Raw genomic sequence first — 23,215 nt, 5'->3', positions numbered from 1 at the left:
TGGGAGGGGGAGGGGCACGGGCACCCAAAGGGGAGGGGAGCATGGAGGAGGGGCACCCCAAGGGGGAGGGGGAGAAAGGGGCACCCAAGGGGGAGGGGAGCACGGGGGGAGGGACAGAGAGGGGGCACCCCAAGGGGGAGGGGGAGAAAAGGGCACCCTTGGGGGGGAGGGGAGTACGGGGGGAGGGGGAGAAAGGGCACCTCAAGGGGGAGGGACACCCGAAGTGGGGGAGGCACAGGAGCACCTGGGGAACTGGAGGGACCGAGGGTGCATGCTGTGGGGAGGGGTCTACCCCAAGATACCCCCTGCAGGACCTTGAGCTGCAGCAATGGCACCCAAGGGAGGGGGAAGAAGCTGCCTCCTCCAAGCGCCCCTTGGCATGGGGCATCTCCAGGGTCTGCCTGCCCTGGCCCCAGCCACTCCTCACACCAGCCCATCTCCCCTCCCAAAGCCATGCCAGCAGGGACACACGCAGGCACCATGTTCATCAGCTTCATTTTTATTTTGTCTTAAAAAAACAACAACATTAAAACTCCTTCAGTGACGGGAAGCACAGAAAACTGAGAGAGACGGCACGAGCGAGGGTTTCCCACGTGGGGGTTCATGGGCCCAGCCAAACCCGGCGTCCCAGCCCTGAGCATGACGGATGCCCAATGCTTGAGAGGAAGGCACCAACCCCCACCCACCTGTAACAACGCACCTATGGCCCCGATCTGGCAGTGAGATGCGTTTGGAGAGGCCCTTCCTTTGCACTGCCAACGCTCACAGTGTATGTTTTTGCATTTTGTGTGTTCTTAAAGCTTCATATTAAATAAAGTATGGTTCTAGTCTTAGTGGCTGCACCGAAAAGCTTGAAAATACAACTCCTTGTGAGACCTAAAGGGTCAGACACCAGAAGGCAAATTAAAACAGAATACCCAAACCAAACTCATTTAAAAAGCATCCAGGATTTTATAGCTGAGCTTGTGATTTTTGAATACTTGAAGTTGGCACCGCTGCTCATAAAGCCCTCCTTGACTTTAGAATATTTGTTTGCACGGTCGCAGAGCACAGCACACAGCGTACAATTTCCTGACTTCACCAATGTTGTATTCATTATGGCCATGGTATATCGTACACTGCAGTTTGTATGTAGTTGGTTTGCTGAGCTCATGCCAGAGCAAATTTGTTGACAGGGCCTCTCTATTAATAAATACATCCCCAGTTGCTACAAATGAGTCCAACTCTATGCATCTCCTTCCACGACCAGAGCCTAAATATGCAATAATAGTCTATTCCCTTCGAATGTTGGGACTTTTATCCTAGCTTGTGTCACTACAAATGGTTTTACTATTCCTGTAAGTGTCTCATGCTTTTAAAAAACAAAACACTAAAGCTATTTCATCCTGCGGCTGAGAGTCCCACAGGTAAAATTGTAAAGCTCAGAGATTTCTTTTAACCTTCATTCCACCAGTTCTGACACACAGCAAGACAATGGAAACAAGGACAGGAGGGGGGAAAAAAAAGTACTCCCCACTTTCCAGAACGGTAATCTTTATACTTTGAAAATGTACAAGGAGGGGGCTCTTCTGGAAGATCCAGGCAAGGCTACTGGAGGCATTGCATGTGTTTCTTTAAAAGAACTAATTAGCAAATTGGATTGGCTCAGTTTGCACCTGATCTTCCCCGGCACCCCTGCAGCATGCTGCTATTGCGAGCTGCCAAGTTTACATGGCCTTTGCACAGGTGTAAACAACCTGAAGAGGATTTGGACCCGGTGATTTCATCAGAATTAGTCCAGTTGGAAGCAAAACCGGGATCAGCCCCTTTGAGTTTAGTAGGAAGGTGCAGGCCCAGAGCTGCTGCCCCCGTGCTCTGCTCTGCCAGGTGGCTTTTGGTGTGTTCCTTAGTTCTTTCTCCTTCGGAGAGGCTGGGAAGAAAACACAGCAAACCCCGCACCCTGTCATGCTATTGATTGTTATTAGAACCCAGGAGTCCGGGCCTAGCAGGCTATCGGCTCCTGCATTTAAAACAAATAAAAACGGATGGAGCAGTGCAGCCTGGTTAAAGCACAGGACGGGTGGGGAGACCTCAGGCTTGTTTCTACTTTTCATTCTGAAATACAATAAACCCTTCCCACGTGAGAACGTTTTTCTGCAGTTAGTGCCACTTGCCAGCAGGGGGCAGCGTGGCAGCTTTTAGACGTGTGCCAAGCAGGGGCCCAGTGCCCACGCTGGTTCCTTAGCCTGGACGTGCAGGGCTGTGTTTTAGGACAGACGTGTCACGCACCCTGCCCCACGCTGGGGGAGGGGGAATCACGAGTCGGTACTTCCCCAGGGCTCTAGCAGAGGGGAGACGGTCTCACTGGACACCCCAGATCTGATCTCCAGTCTCTGATCTCCACAGCCAGTTCAGGGCAATGGGGCTGGCTCCCCCTGCTTGGCCAGCTGCAACCGGGAGGGGAGGTGCCAGGGAGGAGCCCGGGGAGACCTGCCACACGCTCCCTTCCAAAGGCCGGTGCAGGTCCCCGCTCTAGTCAGACATTCGTACTATCATCTGTCCCCCATCCCGCCCCATCCTCTGGCTGAGCGGGGGGGGAAGGGGGGGGAGAGCTGGGGGGAAATGCACCTGCGCCTGCCCCTTACAGAACTCAGAGAACGGAGGGGGACAGCCTGTTCTAACTGCTAGACACCCATTTCCTCCTGGAGCTGGGAGCAGAACCAGGATTCCTGGCTCCAAGTGCAGCTGGGAGCGCAAGGAAGGACCCCATTCCCTCTAAGGGTGGGACCAGAACCCAGGAATCCTGACTCGCACGCGCCCTGTTCTAACCCCTAGACAATGCTCCCCTCCCAAGGAGTCGCCGCCTTCCGCCACTTTAACCAAGGCTGCTCGGACCCGCTGTGAGTCCCCCAGGTAAATTTCACTGACATCCCACAGCCTCAAGCGGAAAGAATTCAGAACCCCGAACTTGCTTCATTGGGGGTGGCAAGGAGGGCACAAGTGCTCTGCTCTCTGCAGAGGACAGAAACAATTCAGCAGCCCTTTGGCGATTCCAGACACACAGCTCAGGGAACAACAGACACTGGACACAACAGACAGCGCGGGCCTGTGACAAACACAGAGGCCCTTGTCGGAGGAGAGGAAAGACAGGGGAACACGGGTTAGAGCCCCGGGCAGGGACGCAGCCCGCGAGCCAGGCCACCCTGCTCCAGCTTTGCACGTGGAGTGAACCACGCCACGAGATTCAGTGCAAAAACGTCAACTTCATTGCTTTCCCACGGGCTTGGGGTGTCGTCCCCGCCCCCTGCCCCGCTGGTTACTATCTCCCCACGCCTCTCATCGGGCACGGCTTCCGCTGGGTGACGGGAGGGGAGGGCAGAGGTTGGAGCCTGCTGGCCTTCCTTTTCTTGGGCCCCCGGCTGCGATCACCCCAAGGCGTGTGCGCTGGCTCTGATCACCCCAGTTTATACTGGTGTGAATCAGGAGTAACTCTGGGGGATCGAGAGCAGACGCCGGCTTCTTACACCAGTGGAAATCGGGTGGAATGGAACAGAGCCCGACCCACCAACTCTCTCCACCCGGCTACAGCCTCCGCTCCTACGCTGTGCCTAGCTCGGTGGCAGTAAGGGAGGGGGCAGCAGCTGTTGGGGAACCCCTGGTTTGCAGGGGGCCAGGAGAGAGAGAAGGCTGGGGCAGGTCTGCCCAGATCTCTCCCAGCATTTTATAAAGGTCTATAGCTATTACTCCCTACGTGGCCCTGAAGGGGAAACTGAGGCCCAGAGCAGTGAGTCTGTGACACAGAACTCAGGAGTTCTGGCTCCCAGTCCAGCATTTTACCCACTAGACCCCAAACCAGCAGCCCCCTCTTCTGTTCACTTCACCCCACGGCCCTGCCTGGAGCAGCTCCGGGATTCTTCATATCCAGGTGTAAACAGACCCCCACCCCACTGTTTGCTTGATTGGGGGTGAGGAATGAGGCAGCCCCCTCCTCCAGCTGCTCCCCACCAGGGGCCCTTCCATGCTTGATCCACAGCTGGGCCCCAAACGCCCAAAGCACCTAGCTGGGAGCTCATGACAGGAAGCTTTTCCCACGGGGGGAGGGGAGGACGCAGCCCCTGACTCCCCTGCCCACCTCACCAGACGTAGACATCTCTCCTGCGTCCGTATGTCTGTGATCCTGAGGCGGAAAGGGGGAGGGGGCTGCCCCCCCCCCCCCAGACTGGTTTGATTTCACAGTGGGGCAACGCATTGCCCCCCAGCTGCCAGAACTAGCCTGCATCGCAGCATGCAGTGGGCCCAGTCACAGGGGCAGGCCCCCGCCCCCGCTGCCCCGTTAAGGGGGCGTTCGCTGTTTCCGCCCAGAGTTGCATCAGCCTGTAAATACCCGCTGGGGATGGGGCAGGATGTTCGCTCCCAGCCCCCCAGCGGGGCTCGTTCGGCGAGGAGCAGGCAGGAGCCCGAGTCCAACGGCCCTGCCCCCCCAGGGACAGGCGGGTTGGGCACGCCCCCATTGCCCCCTAGGTCCGCAGGGCGTCCGCCTTGGCGAACAGCCGGCTGTGCCAGTAGTCAGGGTTGTCGAAGGCGCAGTCCGAGGCTTCCAGGCTCCGCAGGGGTTTCATGAAGCCGTTCTTGGGGCAGGGCGAGCTGGGGCAGCCCGGGCCCAGCCCGCTCCCCGGCGCCAGGATGGCCTCCATCACCTCGTAGCCCTGCTCCTCGGGGGAGCCCCGTGGGACGGCCGTGCTCATGCAGGTGTAGTCGTCCTGCCCGGACCCCGGCGAGCTCAGCACGCTGCTCAGGGACTGGCTGAGCTTGGGCTGCTGGTTCATGTATTCGTAGTCCTCCTCGGCCCCGCCCGCCTCCCAGCCGGCCGCGGGCAGCGGGGTGGTCCGCATGCTGCCCAGGGAGGCGCTCCGCTCCGAGCCCAGGTCCATGTACTCGTAGCCCAGCTCCTCCAGGGAGGCCGGCCGGGGATGCGGGGGCCTCTGCTGGGGCTGCGAGGGGCGTCTGTTCATGTACTCGTACTCCTCCTCCGGCTCCGAGGCGCGGCCCAGGGGCCCGTCCTCCGCAGCCCGGGCGACGCTGGCCGCTCGCTCTGCAGGCGGAAGCCGATGACAAGCCGGCGTTAGGTGCAGCCGGCGGGGGGTGGCAGCTGGAGATGGGGGGGTCTGATCTGCCTCTTGGCCTCTCGCCCACCTGCCTCCTGTGAAGGGGCAGCCGGGGCACAGCATCCCGGGCACAATGGGAGACAGGAGGCAGCTGGCTCTCCACCCCCTCGGCGGCTTCCTGCCCGAGTCCCCAGTGAGGCGGGAGGGACAGAGTGGCTCAGGGGAAGGGGCACCGGGACCCAGAGATTTCCCACCTCCGGCTGGCGGGTTTCCAAGCCGGCATCCAGTCCCCAGCTGCAGCGAGTTTGCAGGGTCTCAGCCCAGGTGGCCTGGTAACTACCACCCCCACAGGCCCCTTCGTGGCAGGGAAGACCCAGACTGCCCCCCCGACTCCCGGAGCAGGGTCCCGCCCGGGGAAGCTGGGGGAGGCAGCATGGGGCCCTGAGGTCGGACCCAGGGGCTGCCGTTACCTCGGCCGTGGAGATCCGGCATGACGTAGCCGTTGACGTCCTCCTCGCCGTCGGCGGTGCCCGCGGACAGGGGGAAGCTCTCGCGCTGGGAGAGGTAGGCGCTGTCACCCCGGGAGCGCAGGCCGTGGCACAGGCTGCCCGGCAGGGAGAGCTCTTCCGTCAGCTCGCACTCCGAGGCCGTGCCCCGGCCCTCCGACGACTCCGACACCGTCCGCCCCACCGACTCCTGCCTGGCCCGCAGGGTCTGCCGGGAGCCCAGCCCGGCGCCCTGGGAGACAGGGGGAGAGAGACGGGGTCAGGGAAGGAGCCGCCGGATACGGGGCTGCACGACAGACCTGCCCCTGCTCACTGCGATGGAGACGGGCAAGACCCATGGGAGCAGCCTTAGCCCAGCTAGTCCACTGCTGACCCCCAGCCCCCTGCTAGCCCAGCTTTGCCACAGCCAGCTCTGCCGGTGCCCCTCAATCCCAACCCGCAACCCCCTGCTAGCCCAGCCCTGGGCTCCCCACCCACAGCTCTGCCGGTGCCCCTCAATCCCAACCCGCAACCCCCTGCTAGCCCAGCTTTGCCCCAGCCAGCTCCGCCGGTGCCCCTCAATCCCAACCCGCAACCCCCTGCTAGCCCAGCCCTGGGCTCCCCACCCACAGCTCTGCCAGTGCCCCTCAATCCCAACCCGCAACCCCCTGCTAGCCCAGTCCTGGGCTCCCCACCCACAGCTCTGCCGGTGCCCCTCAATCCCAACCCGCAACCCCCTGCTAGCCCAGTCCTGGGCTCCCCACCCACAGCTCTGCCGGTGCCCCTCAATCCCAACCCGCAACCCCCTGCTAGCCCAGTCCTGGGCTCCCCACCCACAGCTCTGCCGGTGCCCCTCAATCCCAACCCGCAGCCCCCTGGGACCCTCCGGCAGAGGACGTCCATGGGGTGCACCCCCTGTCCGCTGTGCTGGGTACCTGGCGGCAGCTGCTGAGGCCGGTCTGGTTCATGGGGATGTAGCCAGCTGGGGGGCTCAGGTTCGGGCTCTGCAAAGAGAGAGAGGCAGGTGGTGATTGCTCGGCCCAGGGCAGGGGGTCCTTGGCACTGGGACCTGGGGAGACGGCGCGCAAACAGTCTGCCGGACCCCCAGGCGCAGGCTGGGCCAGGGGGTCAGCCCTGAGCTACGACCCATGGAACCGGGTCTCATGCTTCAAGGCCGAGCGCTGCCAGGGTCAGGAAGGAAACCCCTCCCGCACAGGGTCCCCCCCTCCCATCCTTTACAGGAAGGATTTTTAGCCTCCCCGCAGAAGGTCCAGGTTGTTGGGGCGGGGGTACAGGCCAAGGGGGAGGCGGCCATCTCTCACCCGGGCGTAGTCCACACGCTGTCTGGAGGCGAAGAGGCCGGTGGCCGCGTTGAAGGAGCTCAGCTCCTCCTCCAGCTCCAGCTCCAGCGTCTCCATGTCCTCCAGCTCCTTGTCACTCAGGGGGGGCTCAGCGGGGGGCAGCGGCCCACTCTCCCTCTGCACAGGGTGGGGAGGGGAAGGGACACCGCGTCAGGGGCTGGCAAGGGGTTAACGGGGCCCAGCCCCCAACGCTGAGTGGCCAGGGCCACCTTAACGCTGAGCGGGACGGAGCCGCCTCCCGGGGCAGGATGGGGGGTGTGAGGCAGGGAGGGGGACAGATAAGACTCTTGTCTAGAGCAGGTCTTGTCCCTCCCCCGCAGGAGGGATCCACCCCACACACCCGCAGCCGAGGAGTGGGGAGCCGGCAGGCTGGGAATGCCCAGCAACAGGATCCCCGCCAGGGGCGGGGGCCGGGGGGGGTTCCCTGGGTGCATATGTCAGGCAGGGAGCCCAGAGAGCCAGGCATGGAGTGGGGAGGGGGCAGATGGGGCAGGAGCTGGGATGCTTAAGGCTGGGGCGGGGGGGATTTAAAGGGCTAATGCACCATTGACCAGGTGGCTCATGGGGGGCGGGCACACTAGGGGCTGGATTGGCTGAGGGCCCAGGGCAGCCCCCCGCTGTAGAACGGCCCGGGGCCACGCACTCACCTTGATGACCAGATAGCGGGGCGGGTCACGGGCCATGCGAGTGAACTCATTGGCCAGTTCCTTGAAGGTGGGACGGACGTTTTCATCGATCATCCAGCCTGGCGGGGGGCACAGGGGGGGTGAGATCCGGCTGGAGGTGAGACCCAGCCCCCCGAACCGCCCCAGCACCACGGGTCCCACCAGAGGGGCTCAGACAGGTGGACGGGAGGGGAGAAGGACTGCCTGGAAAAGTGCATTGGGGCCGGGGGTGGGGGGACGGAACAACGACCTTCCAGCCCCCTCCCCAGGGCTCTGGCCCCAGCTGTGTGGCTCCCTCCCAGCGCTCCCCCTCCACACGCTTGCCCCCCAGCTCACAGCTGTCCCCTGGCACCACGGGGGTGACGTCCCTCCCTGCACCCGGGGCATATCGGGGTCAGTGCGGATTGCCGGGGGGGAGGGGCAGAGCATGGCCCTACGCCCCTCCCATGAGTCCCACTGGCCACAGTGCAGGCTCGACCTGCGCCCCCCCCCTCCCCCCAACCCCACGGCCCCAGGCCCTGCTCCACCAGGCAGGACCACTTGGGTGCAACCCGGCCCCTGGGCAGGGCCGATCTCCCCTGCAAACTGCCCCCAGGGGCTGGGATGTAAACACCCCGGGCAGGGCCCCGCCCCGCCAGCAGGGGGCGGCAGGGAGACACCCACGCCCCAGGCAGGGCCCCACCCCACCTGCAGGGGGCGGCAGGGAGACAGACAGACCCAGCGACTCACATTTCACCATCACCATGTAGACGTCGATGGTGCAGATCTGGGGCTGCATGAGCCGCTCGCCCTTCTCCAGCAGGTCGGGCACCTCAGCCAGCCGGATCCCCGTGTACGGCTCTGCCCCAAAAGTCATCATCTCCCACAGCGTCACGCCTGCGGGGAGGCGGGGGGGGGGGCAGAGGGGGGACAGTCAGGCCAGGAGGGGCTGCAAGGGCAGGTGGTCGGGGGGAATTCTGCGCTGGGGGGGTGTGCACATGGGACCCAGCAGGGGGCGCTGTGGGGAGCGGGGCAGGGTGCTGGCTGGGGGGGGCGGCTCCCGGCTGCTCCAGCCCCGGCCTGCGACGCTTTGCGGGCAGGGGTGGGTACAGGGCGGGTGCAAGGTGGGGGCACGGTGGGCACTGACCGTAGCTCCAGACGTCGCTCTGGTGTGTGTACTTCCCGAAGTGGATGCTCTCCAGCGCCATCCATTTAATCGGAGTCTGTGGGACGAGAGGCGGGGAAGGAGCGTTACCTGGGTGGGGGGTGCCTGGGGGCTGCTTCTGCCTGGGCCAGAGATACCCCTGGGGCCCGATTTCATGGGGCCCTGGGGCTGCTCTGATGCACGGTCTGCTCCGCTGGGAAGAAGAGCGGACCCTGAATGCAGGGCCCCTCAGTTACCCTCCCAATCTGCCCCCTCTGCTGGGGGAGGGTCCAGACCTCTGACACCAGCCCACACCGGCTGGGGCGGCCCCGGTGCAGCAGGAAGGGGAAGCAGCCTCTGGGGACATCCTGCTGGAGTGGACCTGAGGCTCAGCTGGCCCCGGAACGGGCATGGGGACGACGATGGGGGTCCCGGGGCCGCATCCCACCTTGATCTCATTGTAGAAGTATTTCTTGTCATCGGGGTAGAGCAGGTCGGCGATCCCGAAATCCGCCACCTGCACCTGGCTGGGCGACTTCAGCAGGACGTTGCGGGCGGCCAGGTCCCGATGGACCATGCGATGCTCTTCCAAGTAGTACATGCCCTGGGGGCGAGAGGCGGAGAGCGTGGGGCCGACCCATTTGTGCGTGTGTGCGTGGGGGTGGAGGGGGAGTCGCTTGGGTTTCGTACCAGTGATGGGCAGCAGGCTGGACTAGTTTCACCCACTGTCCCAAAGCTCCACCCACAACTGCCGAGCCAGCTGGGAGTGCTTGCTAAAGTGGTCCAGCCTCAAAGTCCACCCATGACCCTCATAGCTCCCACCGTGGCATCAGGCTCCTCCCACCACCGCAAAGCTCCACCCACAGCCACAGGCTCCTCCCTCCATCCCAAAAGTGTCTGTGACAACACTGATTAGAAGAGGAAGAGTTAACAGCACTGACATGTTCAGAACATCCCTCATTAGGGTTCAGGGTAAACGCCGCAGGGGGGATGAACAGGCCAGATTCACCCTCCCTTCAGGGCTGTGGCACTTCGGGAGCAGGTCTTTGGAAGGGTCCCCCGCCGGGTGCGGGAACCAAAGGAGCTGCTACCCCCAGCCCCTGCCCCTTCTCCGCTCTGTCTCCTCGTGCTGCCTGGCCAGCCCCACCCACGAGCCTGGGGCCAAGGACGCCTCACCCAGAGACCAGCTCCCCGAGCTGGGCTCGTGTCCAGCTTTGATGCCGGTGGGAAGGGGACCCCGGGAACGCGCCGTCGAGTGCCGCGGGGCCGCTCACCTTGGCAACCTGCACGCACCAGTTGAGCAGCAGCTGCGGCCCGATGGCGTCCCTGTTCTTGCGCACGTGGTCGAGCAGCGAGCCCAGCGGCAGGAGCTGCGTCACCAGCTGCAGCTGCGGCCCGGGGCAGATGCCCAGCAGCCGCACGATGTAGGCGTGTTCCAGGCTGCCAATGGCCAGCATGTGCTGCAGGGCCAGAGGGAGACGGGAGCCTATTACAGCCTTGGCTCCGCCCCCGGTATCCAGCTCCCCTGTGGAACTCCCCGCCACTGGGATCTGATCCCAGACAAATGAAAATGGACTAGGGGTGACGCCGGCCAGGGCTGGCACCCTCAGAGCCCTCACTGATGCCAGGGGGAGTTTGGGGTGCGCAAGGACGGCCTGGGGGTGGGGGCTCCCCCTCCCCCTGGTTTCATGTGGCACACTGAAGTGCATCATGGGAGTTTTACGCCTCTCTCTGAAGCACTGACATTGGTTGCTGATAGGACATCAGAGTGGATAGGCCAATGGGGGGCAGGGCCACTGGGCTGGATGGGCCAATGGTCTGGCCCCAGGCTGGCAGGGGGGTGGCGGGGCCCTCACTCACGTCGGTGACGGCGTGGAAGGTCTGGCGGCCGCTCCGGTCCTCTATCACCTTGATGCTGACGGGGATCTTGATGGAGTCTCCGTCCGGGATCCAGACGCCCTGGCGGGAGAGGAACCCCCAGCGTGAACCGAGCTGGGATCCCAGGGGCTGCCCCGCCCCAGCCCCCACTCAGGGCTCCCCCACGGCCGCTGTCCCACCTGCCCCCGCAGCAGCTGCGGTGCTCGAGCAGCCCCGGAGCCTCCCCGCGCCCCCGGGCTGCAGCTTCCCCCCCTCACCTTGTGCACCGTCCCGAACACACCCGAGCCCAGCACCTTCAGCTTCCTCAGCTCCGTCTCCTTCAAGATCCGGGCCAGAACCTTGTTGGCTTTCTCGCTTGGGTCCAGGGGCTCGAGGCTCTGCCGAGGGAAAAAGATGGGTTGAACCGGTGCTGGGTGGCCCCACCCCTCCCAGACCCCCCGCTGCCTCGATGCCCCTGGCCCTAGTGATTTGTGCCTCTCTCCCTGGGTTACTCATTTGACTTAGGTCACAGGTCAAGACTGAAGAGCCCCGTGCAGAGCTGTGGGGGACAGAGTCGGGACAGCAGGCGGCTGTGGGTGGGGAGTGAGGGGCAGAGCTGGGGGGAGCCCAGGGCTGGGCTAGCAGGGACTGCGGGTGGGGAGTGAGGGGCACCGGCAGAGCTGGGGGAGCAGAGCTGGGAGCGCAGGGGGCCGCGGGTCGGGAGTGAGGGGCACCAGCAGAGCTGGGGAAGGGGGGAGCCCAGGGCTGAGCTAGCAGGGGCTGCGGGTGGGGAGTGAGGGGCAGAGCTGGGGGGAGCCCAGGGCTGGGCTAGCAGGGGCTGCGGGTGGGGAGTGAGGGGCAGAGCTGGGGGGAGCCCAGGGCTGGGCTAGCAGGGACTGCGGGTCGGGAGTGAGGGGCACCGGCAGAGCTGGGAGGGCAAAGCTGGGCTAGCAGGGGGCCGCAGGTCGGGAGTGAGGGGCACCAGCAGAGCTGGGGGGGGCATGGCTGGGAGCACAGGGGGCTGAGGGGTGCCAGTCTTTTCTCTCTTAGCACAAACCTTCCTTTCTGCCCCGTCATCCGAGCGCCCTGCGGCACAAGAACCTTCCCCCCGCGGCTCCCGCCCACTGCCTCAGCCCCGTCCCACGTCCCTCCCCCGGGCAGCCGGGAGCCCTGTTCACAAGGGCTGCGGGGGCTGGGGGGCGTCTCACCTCGCCCCTCTCCAGGTAGCGGCGCATCGCCCGCTTCTTCTGGATCTTCTTGCCGCGCCAGTACAGGAGGGTGAGCAGGAAGCAGGAGCAGGAGATGAAGAGGCAGCCCACGACCATCACCGCTATGACCGTGGGGCTTTTCCTGGGGACGGACGGACGGGGGGGTCAGCGCCGGGCCCCTGCCCGGGCACCGGGCTGGCCGGAGGCCCGGGGAGCCGGAGCGAAGGGCTGGCGCAATCCCATCCATGGGGCCTGCAGTGCCCAAGCCCCACCCTGCTTCCCTGGCGGAGGCACGGGAAGGGTCTCGGGTTTGGAAAGGAACCCAAGGGAAGGCAGGGAGGGACGGGGTGGGGAGAGGGGGCGTCGGGGACCACACACCAGCTGAGGGGCTCCCCCTCTGCTGCGTAGGCCCTGGGGATCCTGGGTCTCTGGAGCAGTCGTGGGGCTGTTCCCATGGAGGCCAAGGGGGCTGGGCGCCAGCGAGACCCAGCCTGGGAGAAGAGGCTGCAGGGCAACTGGGGTCAACACCCCAGGGGGTGCCCCAACCCCACCCTCAGCGGTTGGTTCACGTCATCGCCCGGGCGAGGGGGCCTGGCACGGCTGGGGAGCGGGAGCGGGGCTCTGCACATGTCCCGCTGGGGCCAGGCTGAGAACTGCCAAATTTAATCCACGCAGGGGCCCAGCCCCACCCCCGACCCAGCCCTGCCCCGCCCTGGGTCAGGGCGTCGGGATGGGGAGGGCATTGCCCGTCCCGAGCCCAGCTGAAGGGGCCCCAGGCCGGGGTCAGAGCTCCAGCAAGCAGCAGCCGGCTGCGACGGGTACCTGGCGACGGGCAGGGGCTCTGTGACGCAGTCCTGGATCTGCGGCCCGAGGCACCTGCGGGAGACAGAACCCGCCGATCACCCCACGGACGGACGGACAGAAAGACAGACAGAGGGGCGCCACGGAGAGCACCAGGCTTATGGGAAGGATGTCAGAGCAGGCGGGGGGTGGGAGCCAGGACTCCTGGGTTCTCTCCCCAGTTCTAGGGGAGTGGGATCTGGTGGTTAGAGCAGGGGGCTAAGAGCCAGGAGTCCTGGGTTCTATCCCAGCTCTCGGCTGGAGTGGGGTCGAGTGATTAGAGCAGGGGGGCTGGGAGCCAGGACTCCTGGGTTCTCTCCCTGATTCTGGGAGGGCAGTGGGATCTAGTGGATTGGAGCCAGGGCTCCTGGGTTCTCTCTTGGGAGACATGTCCAGCAGAGACCCGGCTGCCATTCACCCTGGGGCTGCACCTCCCCAGACAGGGGCTGGAAGCGTCAGGTCCCACAGCCTGGGGGCCCCTCTCAGAGCCCACCCGATTGGCTCAGGAGCCGAAAGTGGGGCTCGGCCGCAGCTCCTCGCCTACTCCAAGTCTCAGGTCTGGGGGACCCCGGCTGCTGCTGCTGGGTGGGGGGGGGAGAAGGGTCCTTTGCCCCTTTCCCCACATTCCTGCCCCCCACGTCTGGCCTTGCAGACTCCACGGATCTCAGCCATGCAGCGAGGTCCCCGGGGGGCCGGGCTGCATGATCGGGGCCTCCCGGCTGTGCCCCGGATGGGGGGGGCTGCTGCTCTCACCCCCGCGTGCAGTTCTCGTGGCAGGGGTGGCACTCGTGGTTGGCGTCCGGGTACTTGTAGATGGGCCCTTGCTCGCCCAGGATGCCCTCGGGGCAGCTGTCCACGCAGTGGGGCCCGTCCTTATACCGGGCACATCGCACGCAGGCGTCGGCGCCCTGGGGGGGCCAGACAGAGTCAGGAGAGGGCTGGGACGGACCCCTCCCCCGCCAGCACCCAGAACCCCCTCTGACGCCCCCTACAGGGGAAAGGCCCCGTGTCCCGTTCGCTGTCCTAGGGCTGGGAGCCAGGGACCCCTAGGGAGGAAAGGCCCCGGGCCCCATTCCCAGCCCCCCTGAGCCAGCCAGTCCCCCAGCCTGGGGCCGGATCAGGGCCGGCGCCCCCTAGAGGAGAAAGGCCCTGGGCCCCATTCCCCACCCCCCCGAGCCGGTGCCCAAGAGGAGAAAAGCCCGGGGAGGGGGGTCACCGCACCGAGCCGTGGCAGGTCAGGTTGCCCTCCATCCTCTTGCACTCCGGGTGGCACTGGTAACACTCGCCCCCACGGGCATATTCCCGGGTCGCCCTGCATGAGAGAGTGGGGGGGGGGTCACTAATGCTGCCCCCGAGGGTCTCGCATTCTCCTGCCCCCACCCCCCATGTTTCCACGCAGGCCCCCCCAGGCTCTCAGCTGCCCCTCACCCTTGGTAGAAGCTGCAGGTGGCCACGCAGGTCCCCTCCCGGCTGTAGTTGCGGCAGGAGATGCACTGGTCGGGGCCAGGCCCCCAGCAGCCGTCGCTTGAGCAGAGCGGGTCACACACCTTCCCTTCTTGCACTGCAGGGGAGCCAGGGGTCAGCAGTGGGGTGAGCTCCCAGACCCCCCCCCAGCCTCCACTGCTCCCCTTGCCCCATGTTCTTCCACTCTCCCTTTCCCAGATCCGGGGACGGAACCCAGGAGTCCTGGCTCCCAGCCCCCGCAATGCTCTAACCACCAGACCTCCTCTCCCCTCCCAGATCCGGGGACGGAACCCAGGAGTCCTGGCTCCCAGCTCTCCCTAACCACTAGACTCCGCTCCCCTCCCAGAGCTGGGGATAGAACCCAGGAGTCCTGGCTCCCAGCCCCCCTACCCCCGCCTCTCACCCCCTAGTCCGCTCACTGCCTGTGACACAGGATCTCGCCCCGCCCCCACACTCACCGCACTTGCCCCGGGGCTTGTTGTCCTTGATCTCCAGGTCGCCCCGGCGGCGGGACAGCGCCCCCCAGTTGATGGTGTGGAGGAAGCAGAGCTGCCGGTTCTCGGTGATGTACACCTTGCCCGCGCTGATCTCCCGCAGCGAGCGCAGCCCCAGAGACGTCACGTTCAGGTTCTTCATGATCAGCAGGGAGAAGCCGCGGCTGGGGACGGACACGCCCGTGTCAGCCCCACGCCGCCGGGGGGGGGGGGGCGGCACTCAGCCCCGGCAGCTTCACGTGGCCTGGAGGGAGCCTGGACTTCTGGGGTCTGTTCCCAGCTCGGGGTCTAGGGGCGCAGAGCAGGGGGCCTGGGGCCCCTGGGGCTGCTCTCGGGTTATGGAGCCTCCCATCCCACTGCGAACTGGGCTGAGACCCGCTGCCTCGTTTCACACGGGGCCACCGGCAGGGGCTGGCTCTCAGCCCCCAACATGTGGGGCTGGGTTTGAACAGATGCCCCTGGACCAAAGGCTCCTGCTCTCCCCAGAGCCCTGAGCCACAGCCCTGCATGTAGGGACTCCGGCACCGCTGGGCAAGGGGCTGGGGGAAAGCCCCCCAATCCTCTCAGGGCCAGGGGGGCCTCTCCCCCAGGGAGGGGAAGGGCTGGGGGGGGCAGGGGCCTCTCCCCTGGGCCGGGCTGGGCTGAGGGGTCTCTCACTTGTACAGGCTCCGGCCCCCGATGGTGACGAGGTTGGAGAAGACGCTGAAGTTATGCATGTGTTTGGGCCACGACTGGATGTTCAGATAACCTGGGGGGGGAGCAACCGGCGTGTCAGGGACGCCCCCTCTGCGTCTCCAGCCGCCCCCCCCCCCCACGCTGCTCCCTCACCGGGCTTGGGACGGGCGCTTCCCCCGGCACCCTCCCCCCATGAAGCCCCCTCTTGGCCGCCAGGGTCACGGAGTCGGTATACAGACACCCGGGGCTTCCCCACAGGCCACCGGGCTGAACCCCTGCTCCCGCCCCCGTTCAGTCCCCCCTGCCCCTGCTCCCCCCCCGTTCAGTCCCCCCAAACCCCTGCCCGTTCCTCACCCGTGATCTCCCGCACCGTCCGGAAGACGTTCAGCTTCTCCGGATCCAGGGCCGAGATGTTGCACCAGGGGTCCCTGCGGGGGCAGGGGGGAACGAGACCCAGACACCGTCAGAACTGCTGGCCTGATCGGCTGGAGGATACCGCTTTCCCCTGCCTCTCCGGGCTGGGTGCTAGGGGGCGCTGTGCTGCAGGGGGCCGGGGGGCCAGCAGGGGGCACTCTCCCCTGCCTCTCCGGGCTGGGCGCTAGGGGGCGCTGTGCTGCAGGGAGCCAGGGGGCTCTTCCCTGGCTGCACGCTAGGGGGCGCTGTGCTGCAGGGAGCTGGGGGGCCAGCAGGGGGCACTCTCACCTGCCTCTCCAGGCTGGGCGCTAGGGGGCGCTGTGCTGCAGGGGGCTGGGGGGCCAGCAGGGGGAGCTTTCCCCTGCCTCTCCGGGCTGGGTGCTAGGGGGCGATGTGCTGCAGGGAGCCGGGGGGGGGCAGCAGGGGGCGCTCTTCCCTGGCTGGACGCTAGGGGGCACTGTGCTGCAGGGAGCCGGGGGGGCAGAAGGGGGCGCTCTCTCCTGCCTCTCCAGGCTGGGCGCTAGGAGGAGCTGTGCTGCAGGGAGCCGGGGGGCCAGCAGGGGGCGCTCTCCCCTGGCTGGACGCTAGGGGGCGCTGTGCTGCAGGGAGCGGGATGGGGGTTCAGCAGGGGGCGCTCTCCCCTGGCTCTACGTGCTGGCCCCAGGGCCGCAGCGTGGGGTTAGGGGGCGCCATCTCTCCCATGAGACATGAAACCGAAGCCCCGCCCTCCTGGGGCCGTTAAAAATCCCCCTTGCCCTTTGACCTGCCGACCCGGCCAGATGCCCCCTCCCGAATCTCTGCTCTTCCAAGGGGTACAAGTTCCCCCCCGCCCTGTAGCCCGGCCGCAGCATCGCAGCGCCGGGAGAGCGGGTCCGGGGCAGCGGTGCCGTGCACCTGTTAATCACGGCTGTGCCCCACCCCAGAGGGGAGCGCATCGCAGTGCCGGGCAGAGGGGCTCAGCCTCACCCGTTCAGCCCCGTGATGAGGAAGTCCAGGTTGCCCCGGATCTTGGTGCAGTTGATGAACCCGTCGATGTTGCTCGAATCGACAGTCTGGTATTTGTTCCCAACGCCCGTCCCCTCGCAGGCTGGAAGGCAGGAGGGGAGAGGGAATGAGCCACCCGACACACCCGCACCCCACGCCTGGGGCAGGGCACCATGGAAGTGCCAGGGCTGCCCAACGCACCATCCAGCCCCCACGGGGGGCAAACCAGTTTGTCTGGCCTCTGCCACAGGTCCAGTGAGTTATGAGCAGGGGGGCTGGGAGCCAGGACTCCTGGGTTCTACCAGCATGAGCCCCAGGCTGGACGGCCGCCCCGCACCCCTCCATACCTTTAGGGCAGAGTCCAGGGCACGGCTCACACATCTTCAGGCCGTTCTTCTCCACCTCCATCTTGTCCTTCGGACAGGCCCGCACACAGGAGCTCTGATCCACCACGAAGTTATCTGCCGGCAGGGGGAGTGGGTGAGGCGAGACCTGACGAGTGGGAAGGGGGGTGGGGGCCGAGCGCCTAGTGGTTGGAGCGGGGGCGGTCTGGGAACCTGGACTCCTGGATTCTGTTCCCAGCTCTGCCAGGCCGGTTGTTGTGCCCTCGAGGCACGCCGCACCCAGCTGGCTCGGTGCCTCAGTTTCCCCACAGGGCTATAATAACTCTGCTCTTTGCAAAGCCCTTTGCCACCCCTGGCTGGTGGGGGGGCACATGCCGGGAAGGACGATTCCCCAGTGACTTCCCCTCCCCAGAAGGGTGGGTGTGGGGCACAGAGCAGGGGCACAAGACCGCCATGCGAGGGGATCTCACAACAGGGCCAGGCTTAGTTACCCCGCCCCCCAGCAAAGGGTCTCATGGGGGGTAGGACGGCTGGGAACCCCCCCCCCGCCCCAGGAGAGATCAGGGCGTCCGCGGGGAGCCCCCGGCCCCGGCTCACGTGGGCATTCGGCGACGCAGACGCCCCCGTACTGGTACTTGGTGTCGGGGTTGGGCTCCAGCTGGAAGGTGAGTTTGTTGTAGATCAGCGGCTGGGGGCAGAGCGGGACGCAGGCCCCGCTGTCGTTGAAGTGGCGGCAGGCCTGGGGGGTGGGCAGAGTGTCAGGGACCCCGGCCCAGCCCACGGGGACCGACACAGAGACCCCCCCGCTGCCACCGGCCTGGTATAGACAGACAGACAAACCCCTGCCCCAGCACAGACAGACCCCCCTGCCCCAGCATGGGCAGACCCCCCCAGCACAGACCCCCAGCATAGACTGCCCCCCCCAGTACAGACCCCTAGCCCCCCTGCCCCAGCACAGACCCCCCCCCAGCACAGACCCCTCAGCCCCCCTCCCGCAGCACAGCCCCCCCCCAGCACAGCCCCCCCGTAGACCCCCAGGGGACGTACGAAGCATTCAGTCTGGCGGGGGCCGGTGCAGCCCCCCGCACACTCGTCATGGCAGCACTCGCTGGGGCTGTGCCCAAAGCAGCGCCCGTTGCACTGGGGGGCGCAGATGGTCTTGGTCACTGAGGGGGGAGCAGAGGAGATGGGTGAGGGGGGGGGCGGTGGCCTGAGCCCTCTCTGAGCCGCCCCCCCCTCCCCGCTCCGGCCCCATGAGCTCAGCTCCTGAGCCCCAGCAGCCTGACGAACGGTGCCGGATCCAGGTCCCCTCCCTGTCCCCCCCGGCCCAGAAGGACCCCTTGAGTGGGTAAAGGGAGCCCTGTGTCCACAGCCCACCCAGCCCTCAGTCCACCCAGGGGGATTCAAACCCACCTCCCCCAAGCCCGGGATACCTGCCCCCTCCCTGGCCCCGCTGCTACCCCCTCCCGGCCCCCTGGCTGGTCCCCTGCCCCCTCCCCGGCCCTGCTGCTACCCCCTCCCGGCCCCCTGGCTAGTCCCCTGCCCCCTCCCCGGCCCCGCTGCTACCCCGCCCAGCCCCCTGGCTGGTCCCCTGCCCCCTCCCCAGCCCCACTGCTACCCCGCCCAGCCCCCCGACTAGATCTGCAGAGCCAGCCCCCGGACTGCAACTTTCTGGTCTCTCTTTGCAAGGCAGAGACCCCCTCTTTGGCTCCCAGCCCTGCCAGCTGCCCGCCCCCCACGCTGGGCAGGCTCCAAGCCGGTACCCACATTTCTGGCAGTCCTCTGGGTTCGGGCCCCAGCAGTGTCTGTCACAGCTCTCATGGCAGGGGGCACCTGGGGGAAGAGAAACGCCCAGCATCAGAGAGGGGCAGAGGGGACGGGGTCTTGCTCCAGTGCCCTCATGTGGGGCAGGCCAGGTGGGCAGAGCAGGGCGCCGGCTGCGATGGCGGGTGCCGAAGCCAGCCCCTCGCATGGGCAGGGCCGCAGCACGGGACAGGAAAGTCGGCCCAGGGCTTGGACCCCCCCCAGACTCAGCTTGCTAATGAGCACTAGGTCGCCCCGCAGTCACCGCCTGCTTCATCGGGGAGCTGCTCCCCGCAGAGGCAGGCGGGACTGGGAGCCAGGACTCCTGGGTTCTATCCCTGGCTCTGGGAGGGGAGTGGGGTCTCGTGGTTAGAGCAGCATCCTCGATTCTTCATTCTGGCAGGCTGGGCTGGACCAGCTCTTCCCTACAGCTGGGAGCCCTGCCAGGCCCTGTTTGCCTTGGGAAGGAGTTTTGGACACTGGCCTTGAGGGCTAATATTTGCAAAGGCGGGGCTGGGTGAGGCGTCACAGGGGGGAACTGAACGCATCCAGGGGTGGAGCAGGATCCTGACTCTGCCTTCCTGTTGGTTTGTGATTCTGGCAGGCCCCACCTCAGACCAGGCGGCCCCATTGTGCCAGGTGCTGCAAAAAGGGAGCAGGGGACAGTCCTTTCCCCTAAGATTCCAGGGTGGAAAGGGAAAGTGAGGCACGGGGGTCAAATGACTTGCCCAGGGTCGCCCAGCAGGTCAGTAGCGGAGTTGCAAATAGAACCCACCATTCCTGAGCCCCTGCCCAGCCCCTGTTAATTGACCACATCTGTGCCCATGAAGGGACCCGCCTGGCCCCGGCCCCAGTGGCCCCTGCCTGCATCCTGCAGAAACCAGGGCAAACCAGCCCCAGGGCAGCGCCCCGGAAAGGCACCCAGAGCCCGCGGGGGTGAGAGAGAGGAGGGGAGATGGGGAGCCAAGCGGGCACGGGGGGGGGCTCTTGGCAGGAGACAGAGCACGCGGAGGGCGATTCGGGACCAGATCCTTGGGCTTAAGATTCCTGGAGCAAGGGGAGCCAGGGCCCGGGGGCCGCCACCGGCAGGCCAGAGGTAGTGGGGGCCGTGGCTGGGACCACCCCCCTCAGCACACTCACAATTCCTGCCATTTTGCCGAACCACCGGGTCGATCAGCTGGTCCCGGATGATGTCCCTCCACTCGATAGTGTCCACGTGGCACAACTGCTCATTCCTCTCGATGTCGACCCCGCCCGCCAAGATCTCTGCAGGGCAAGGACCCGCTGGGACCGGGCTCTGCCCTGGGGCAGTGCCCCCTGCGGAGCCGCGGCCCTGACCTCCCCCACCCTGGGACTCGGGGAGCGCCCAGAAGCCAGGTGGTAGATTTGGGGGGTGGGGGCAGGCAAAGGGTGGGGGCTGCCACAGAGCAGGGGGCTCGTGCCCCCGTGGCAGGGGAGGGACAGAGCCGGAAGTGGGGGTTGTCTGGGGCCGGGCACATGGAGCCCCACTCACAGCCCTGGGTCCGGGCACCCCGGGAGCAGAGGGTTACAGCTGGCCGTTCCACTGCCCCTCGCAGGAGAGGCCAGCGTCCCCCACCCAAGGGTGGGTTTCCAGCTCCAGGAGGCTCTGCCCAGCCCGGGTTGTTCTGACAGCCGGAGTCGGGGCGGGTGGGGACGGCAGCCCCAGCGTTGGGGCGGGGCAGGCTGGGCGCTTGCCATGGGGTGGTGAGGATGCCGTCTCGGGCTGGAGCGCAAACAGGCTGGCCCAGCCAGAGGGTCAGGCCGGGACACCAGGGGATGGGAATGCCCCGCCGGGACTGCCCCAGCCTGCACACGGCTCCCCCTCCTGGCACCTGCGCACGGGGCCGCGGCAGGCTCCCCCGGGAGTCGAACATCCACGCCCCTCCCAGGCACCCGTGAGCCCCCCGCGGGCTGCCAGGGCGCCTGGCTGCTGATTTGAACTCCTCTCCAGTATCCCAGGGGGCTTTGCAAACTACACACAAGGCGTGGGGCTGACCACGGGTCCGAGAGGGGTCAGGGCTGCGTGCGGACCCACAGCTGAGCTTTGCAGCTCAGAGGAGGGCTCATTCCCTCCCCCCGCACCCCGGAGTGCAGCCACCCCTGGGTGGGATGACATCTAACCGCGCTGCTACCCGACAGCCCAGGACAGAAAGCCAGGAGAAGTCCAGCGAATAGCCGGACGCGCAGGGGGGTTCGGCGTGGAGCCAGGGAGAGGGGGCAGCAGGCCGGCGCTCAGACCACTGGCTAGGGGATCTCCCACCATCACCTCTGTCCTGTCTCACCTGAAAGGCAACCCAGCAGCCGCTAGCCCCCTCCTGAGCCCCCCCGCCCCACAGCACTGCCTAGCCCCATCCTGGGCCATGGGGGTCAGCCCTGACGCCAAGGGGGCAGCGCCCCCAACTGATCCCGCTCCTTGCTAAACAGCGCCCCCTAGAGCCGATTCACCGTCCACACCCCCCCCCCCCGGGTTTTCCTTCCAGCTCCAGCCCAGCCCGACCCTGCTTCTTCCCACAGCCAAGGTGGATTTGACCTTGGAGCAGCCTCTGCCCCAAACTGTTCACCTGCTTCCGTCCCATCAGGGGGCGGGAAGCGCTCGTAAACCTGCCTAGGAGCCGATAAGGGGATTGATTACCCATCCCGCCGTCCCATTGGCCAGGAGCGCCCATAAAGCACCCGTTGGCCCCTGGACTTTCACCCCCCCAGCCCCCGGGAGGGCACAGGTCAGAGGCGTGTTCTCGGAGGGCTCAGGGACTGGGGGCAGGACACAGAGTGCAGCGACAGGAGCTCACTGGCTCACACTCAGCTCCACGATGCTGGGGACCCCCCCTCCCCAGCAGTTTACGATTGGTACCATCACGGCCCCCGCCTTGGCACCCAGGCCAAGCACCATGAACGGGGCACGGAGAGCCAATGCCCCGCTGGTGAACCCCTCTGAGAAAGGCCCCCCCAAAAGAATGATGCTCCACCCTGACTCCACACCCATGTCCTCCCCAAAGCAGAGCCTTGACCCCCAAAATCAGAGACCCCAAGGAATGGCACAGGGACTTGGCTGTTGCTATCATGTGGAGGGCGCCCAGACACCCTGGTGATGGGCAGCAGCCTAACCCTAGAATAGGTAAGTGGGGGCTGGTGCGCGTGAGCTGCTGGTCCTGCAGATAAACACGTGACCTCAGCCTCGGGGGGCATCGTCCCAGCACTGAGCTCACCCCAGAGCGGGTCTGACCCAGAGGGAAGCCCTGAGCGCTCAGGTTGTTTGGGATCCCCTGGTGCTTTGGGTAAGAGCAGGGGGATCAGCCCAGCCAAAGTCCAACACGGGGGATGCATTCACCTACCCGACATCCCCCCTGCAACCTCTGGGGCTGCTTGCATCTTCCTCCAGAGTAATTGGTCCTGGCCACTGCCTGGAGACGGGGATGCCGGACAAGGCGGCCCACTGCTCTGATCCCCCACAGCGGTGTTGTGAGCAGCTCCCGCCAGCCACCCCAGAAGTGGCTGCATTTTGCCAGCATGGGGGGAAAGCTCTGCGGGGCATTGGCAGGGCGGGATGCGTCACCTGGAGCCTGCAATGGATTCTCTCCTCCCCCCTGCGAATCTGAACAGTGGCCAAGGATGAGCTCACCGTGTTTATGCGGAGAGTAGGTGCAGCCAGCACCATACACGCCCCCGCCTCCTGCCAGCGTGTCCCCGCCCTGCCCTGGAGTGCCAGCTCGAGAGAGGCTGGGGCAGCTCCACGAGCATCTCCGCCAGCCGGGCGCTGGCTAGCGTCAGACGCGGCTTGTGCAACGTTATCCGTTCACTCGGCAGTGGGCTGAGAACTGCCCAACTCGCGTCAGGCGTGGCCACCGGGGGCGGCGGGAGAGCCCCAGGCCAGCCCTGCGGGGCCGGCTGACTCACCCGTGAGCTGGTTGAACCCCACCTGGCGGAGGGCATGCGAGCCGTTGGTGTGGTAATTCAGCAGCACGAAGAGGGCGTATTTGTCCTCGTAGAGCTGGGTCCCCCGGATGACGCGCAGGTTCCCCAGGGGCAGGTACGTGAAGACGTTCATGGCGATGAGGACGTAGCCCGTCACTTCCCGGATGGTCTGGAGAGCCGCGGAAGAAAGCGCTGTCAGCCCCCACCGCGCCCAGACCTTCCAAGCTCCCTCGCCCAGCGTCAGCACGGCCAGGGCCTTCCAAACGCAGCACGCCCCTGCCCAGCCGCGGGACGCCAGGATGGACGGAGCACAGGTGTATTCACAGAGCGGGGAGAGAGTCCCCCGCACGCACACGGGAGCACACGGGGACGCGCACACACGGGGGGACACGCACACGGGGGGACACGCCTCCGGCATATTTGTGCAACTTGCAATGCCCCCCTTCACATCACAGCCAGCCCTGGTCAGCTTCCCTCTCCA

General features: G+C 66.0%; 1 protein-coding gene across 2 annotated transcripts in view; it reads right to left on the bottom strand.

Moving 5' to 3' along the window:
- Window positions 1-4,496: 4,496 nt before the first annotated feature.
- ERBB3 (erb-b2 receptor tyrosine kinase 3) overlaps window positions 4,497-23,215 on the bottom strand; it is a 35,169-nt gene continuing 16,450 nt past the window's right edge. The window contains exons 3-28 of one of the 2 annotated variants that reach the window (XM_077838651.1): window positions 22,717-22,903; window positions 19,942-20,067; window positions 18,766-18,831; window positions 18,046-18,164; window positions 17,596-17,737; window positions 17,002-17,115; window positions 16,637-16,757; window positions 15,611-15,684; window positions 15,239-15,329; window positions 14,546-14,745; window positions 14,052-14,184; window positions 13,845-13,935; window positions 13,377-13,531; window positions 12,606-12,659; window positions 11,784-11,925; window positions 10,854-10,973; window positions 10,579-10,677; window positions 9,993-10,178; window positions 9,167-9,322; window positions 8,722-8,797; window positions 8,325-8,471; window positions 7,578-7,675; window positions 6,892-7,047; window positions 6,505-6,573; window positions 5,555-5,822; window positions 4,497-5,071 (exon numbers count right to left, since the gene is read on the bottom strand). In XM_077838651.1, the coding sequence (XP_077694777.1) occupies window positions 4,497-5,071; window positions 5,555-5,822; window positions 6,505-6,573; window positions 6,892-7,047; window positions 7,578-7,675; window positions 8,325-8,471; window positions 8,722-8,797; window positions 9,167-9,322; window positions 9,993-10,178; window positions 10,579-10,677; window positions 10,854-10,973; window positions 11,784-11,925; window positions 12,606-12,659; window positions 13,377-13,531; window positions 13,845-13,935; window positions 14,052-14,184; window positions 14,546-14,745; window positions 15,239-15,329; window positions 15,611-15,684; window positions 16,637-16,757; window positions 17,002-17,115; window positions 17,596-17,737; window positions 18,046-18,164; window positions 18,766-18,831; window positions 19,942-20,067; window positions 22,717-22,903 (3,765 nt within the window). The remainder of the gene's footprint in view (window positions 5,072-5,554; window positions 5,823-6,504; window positions 6,574-6,891; window positions 7,048-7,577; window positions 7,676-8,324; window positions 8,472-8,721; window positions 8,798-9,166; window positions 9,323-9,992; window positions 10,179-10,578; window positions 10,678-10,853; window positions 10,974-11,783; window positions 11,926-12,605; window positions 12,660-13,376; window positions 13,532-13,844; window positions 13,936-14,051; window positions 14,185-14,545; window positions 14,746-15,238; window positions 15,330-15,610; window positions 15,685-16,636; window positions 16,758-17,001; window positions 17,116-17,595; window positions 17,738-18,045; window positions 18,165-18,765; window positions 18,832-19,941; window positions 20,068-22,716; window positions 22,904-23,215) is intronic. The other variant, XM_077838653.1, reaches the window with a different exon arrangement.

Source organism: Eretmochelys imbricata, chromosome 20 (assembly GCF_965152235.1).
Source record: "Eretmochelys imbricata isolate rEreImb1 chromosome 20, rEreImb1.hap1, whole genome shotgun sequence".
Taxonomy (NCBI): domain Eukaryota; kingdom Metazoa; phylum Chordata; order Testudines; family Cheloniidae; genus Eretmochelys; species Eretmochelys imbricata.
This window is presented reverse-complemented; position numbering and strand designations above follow the sequence as displayed.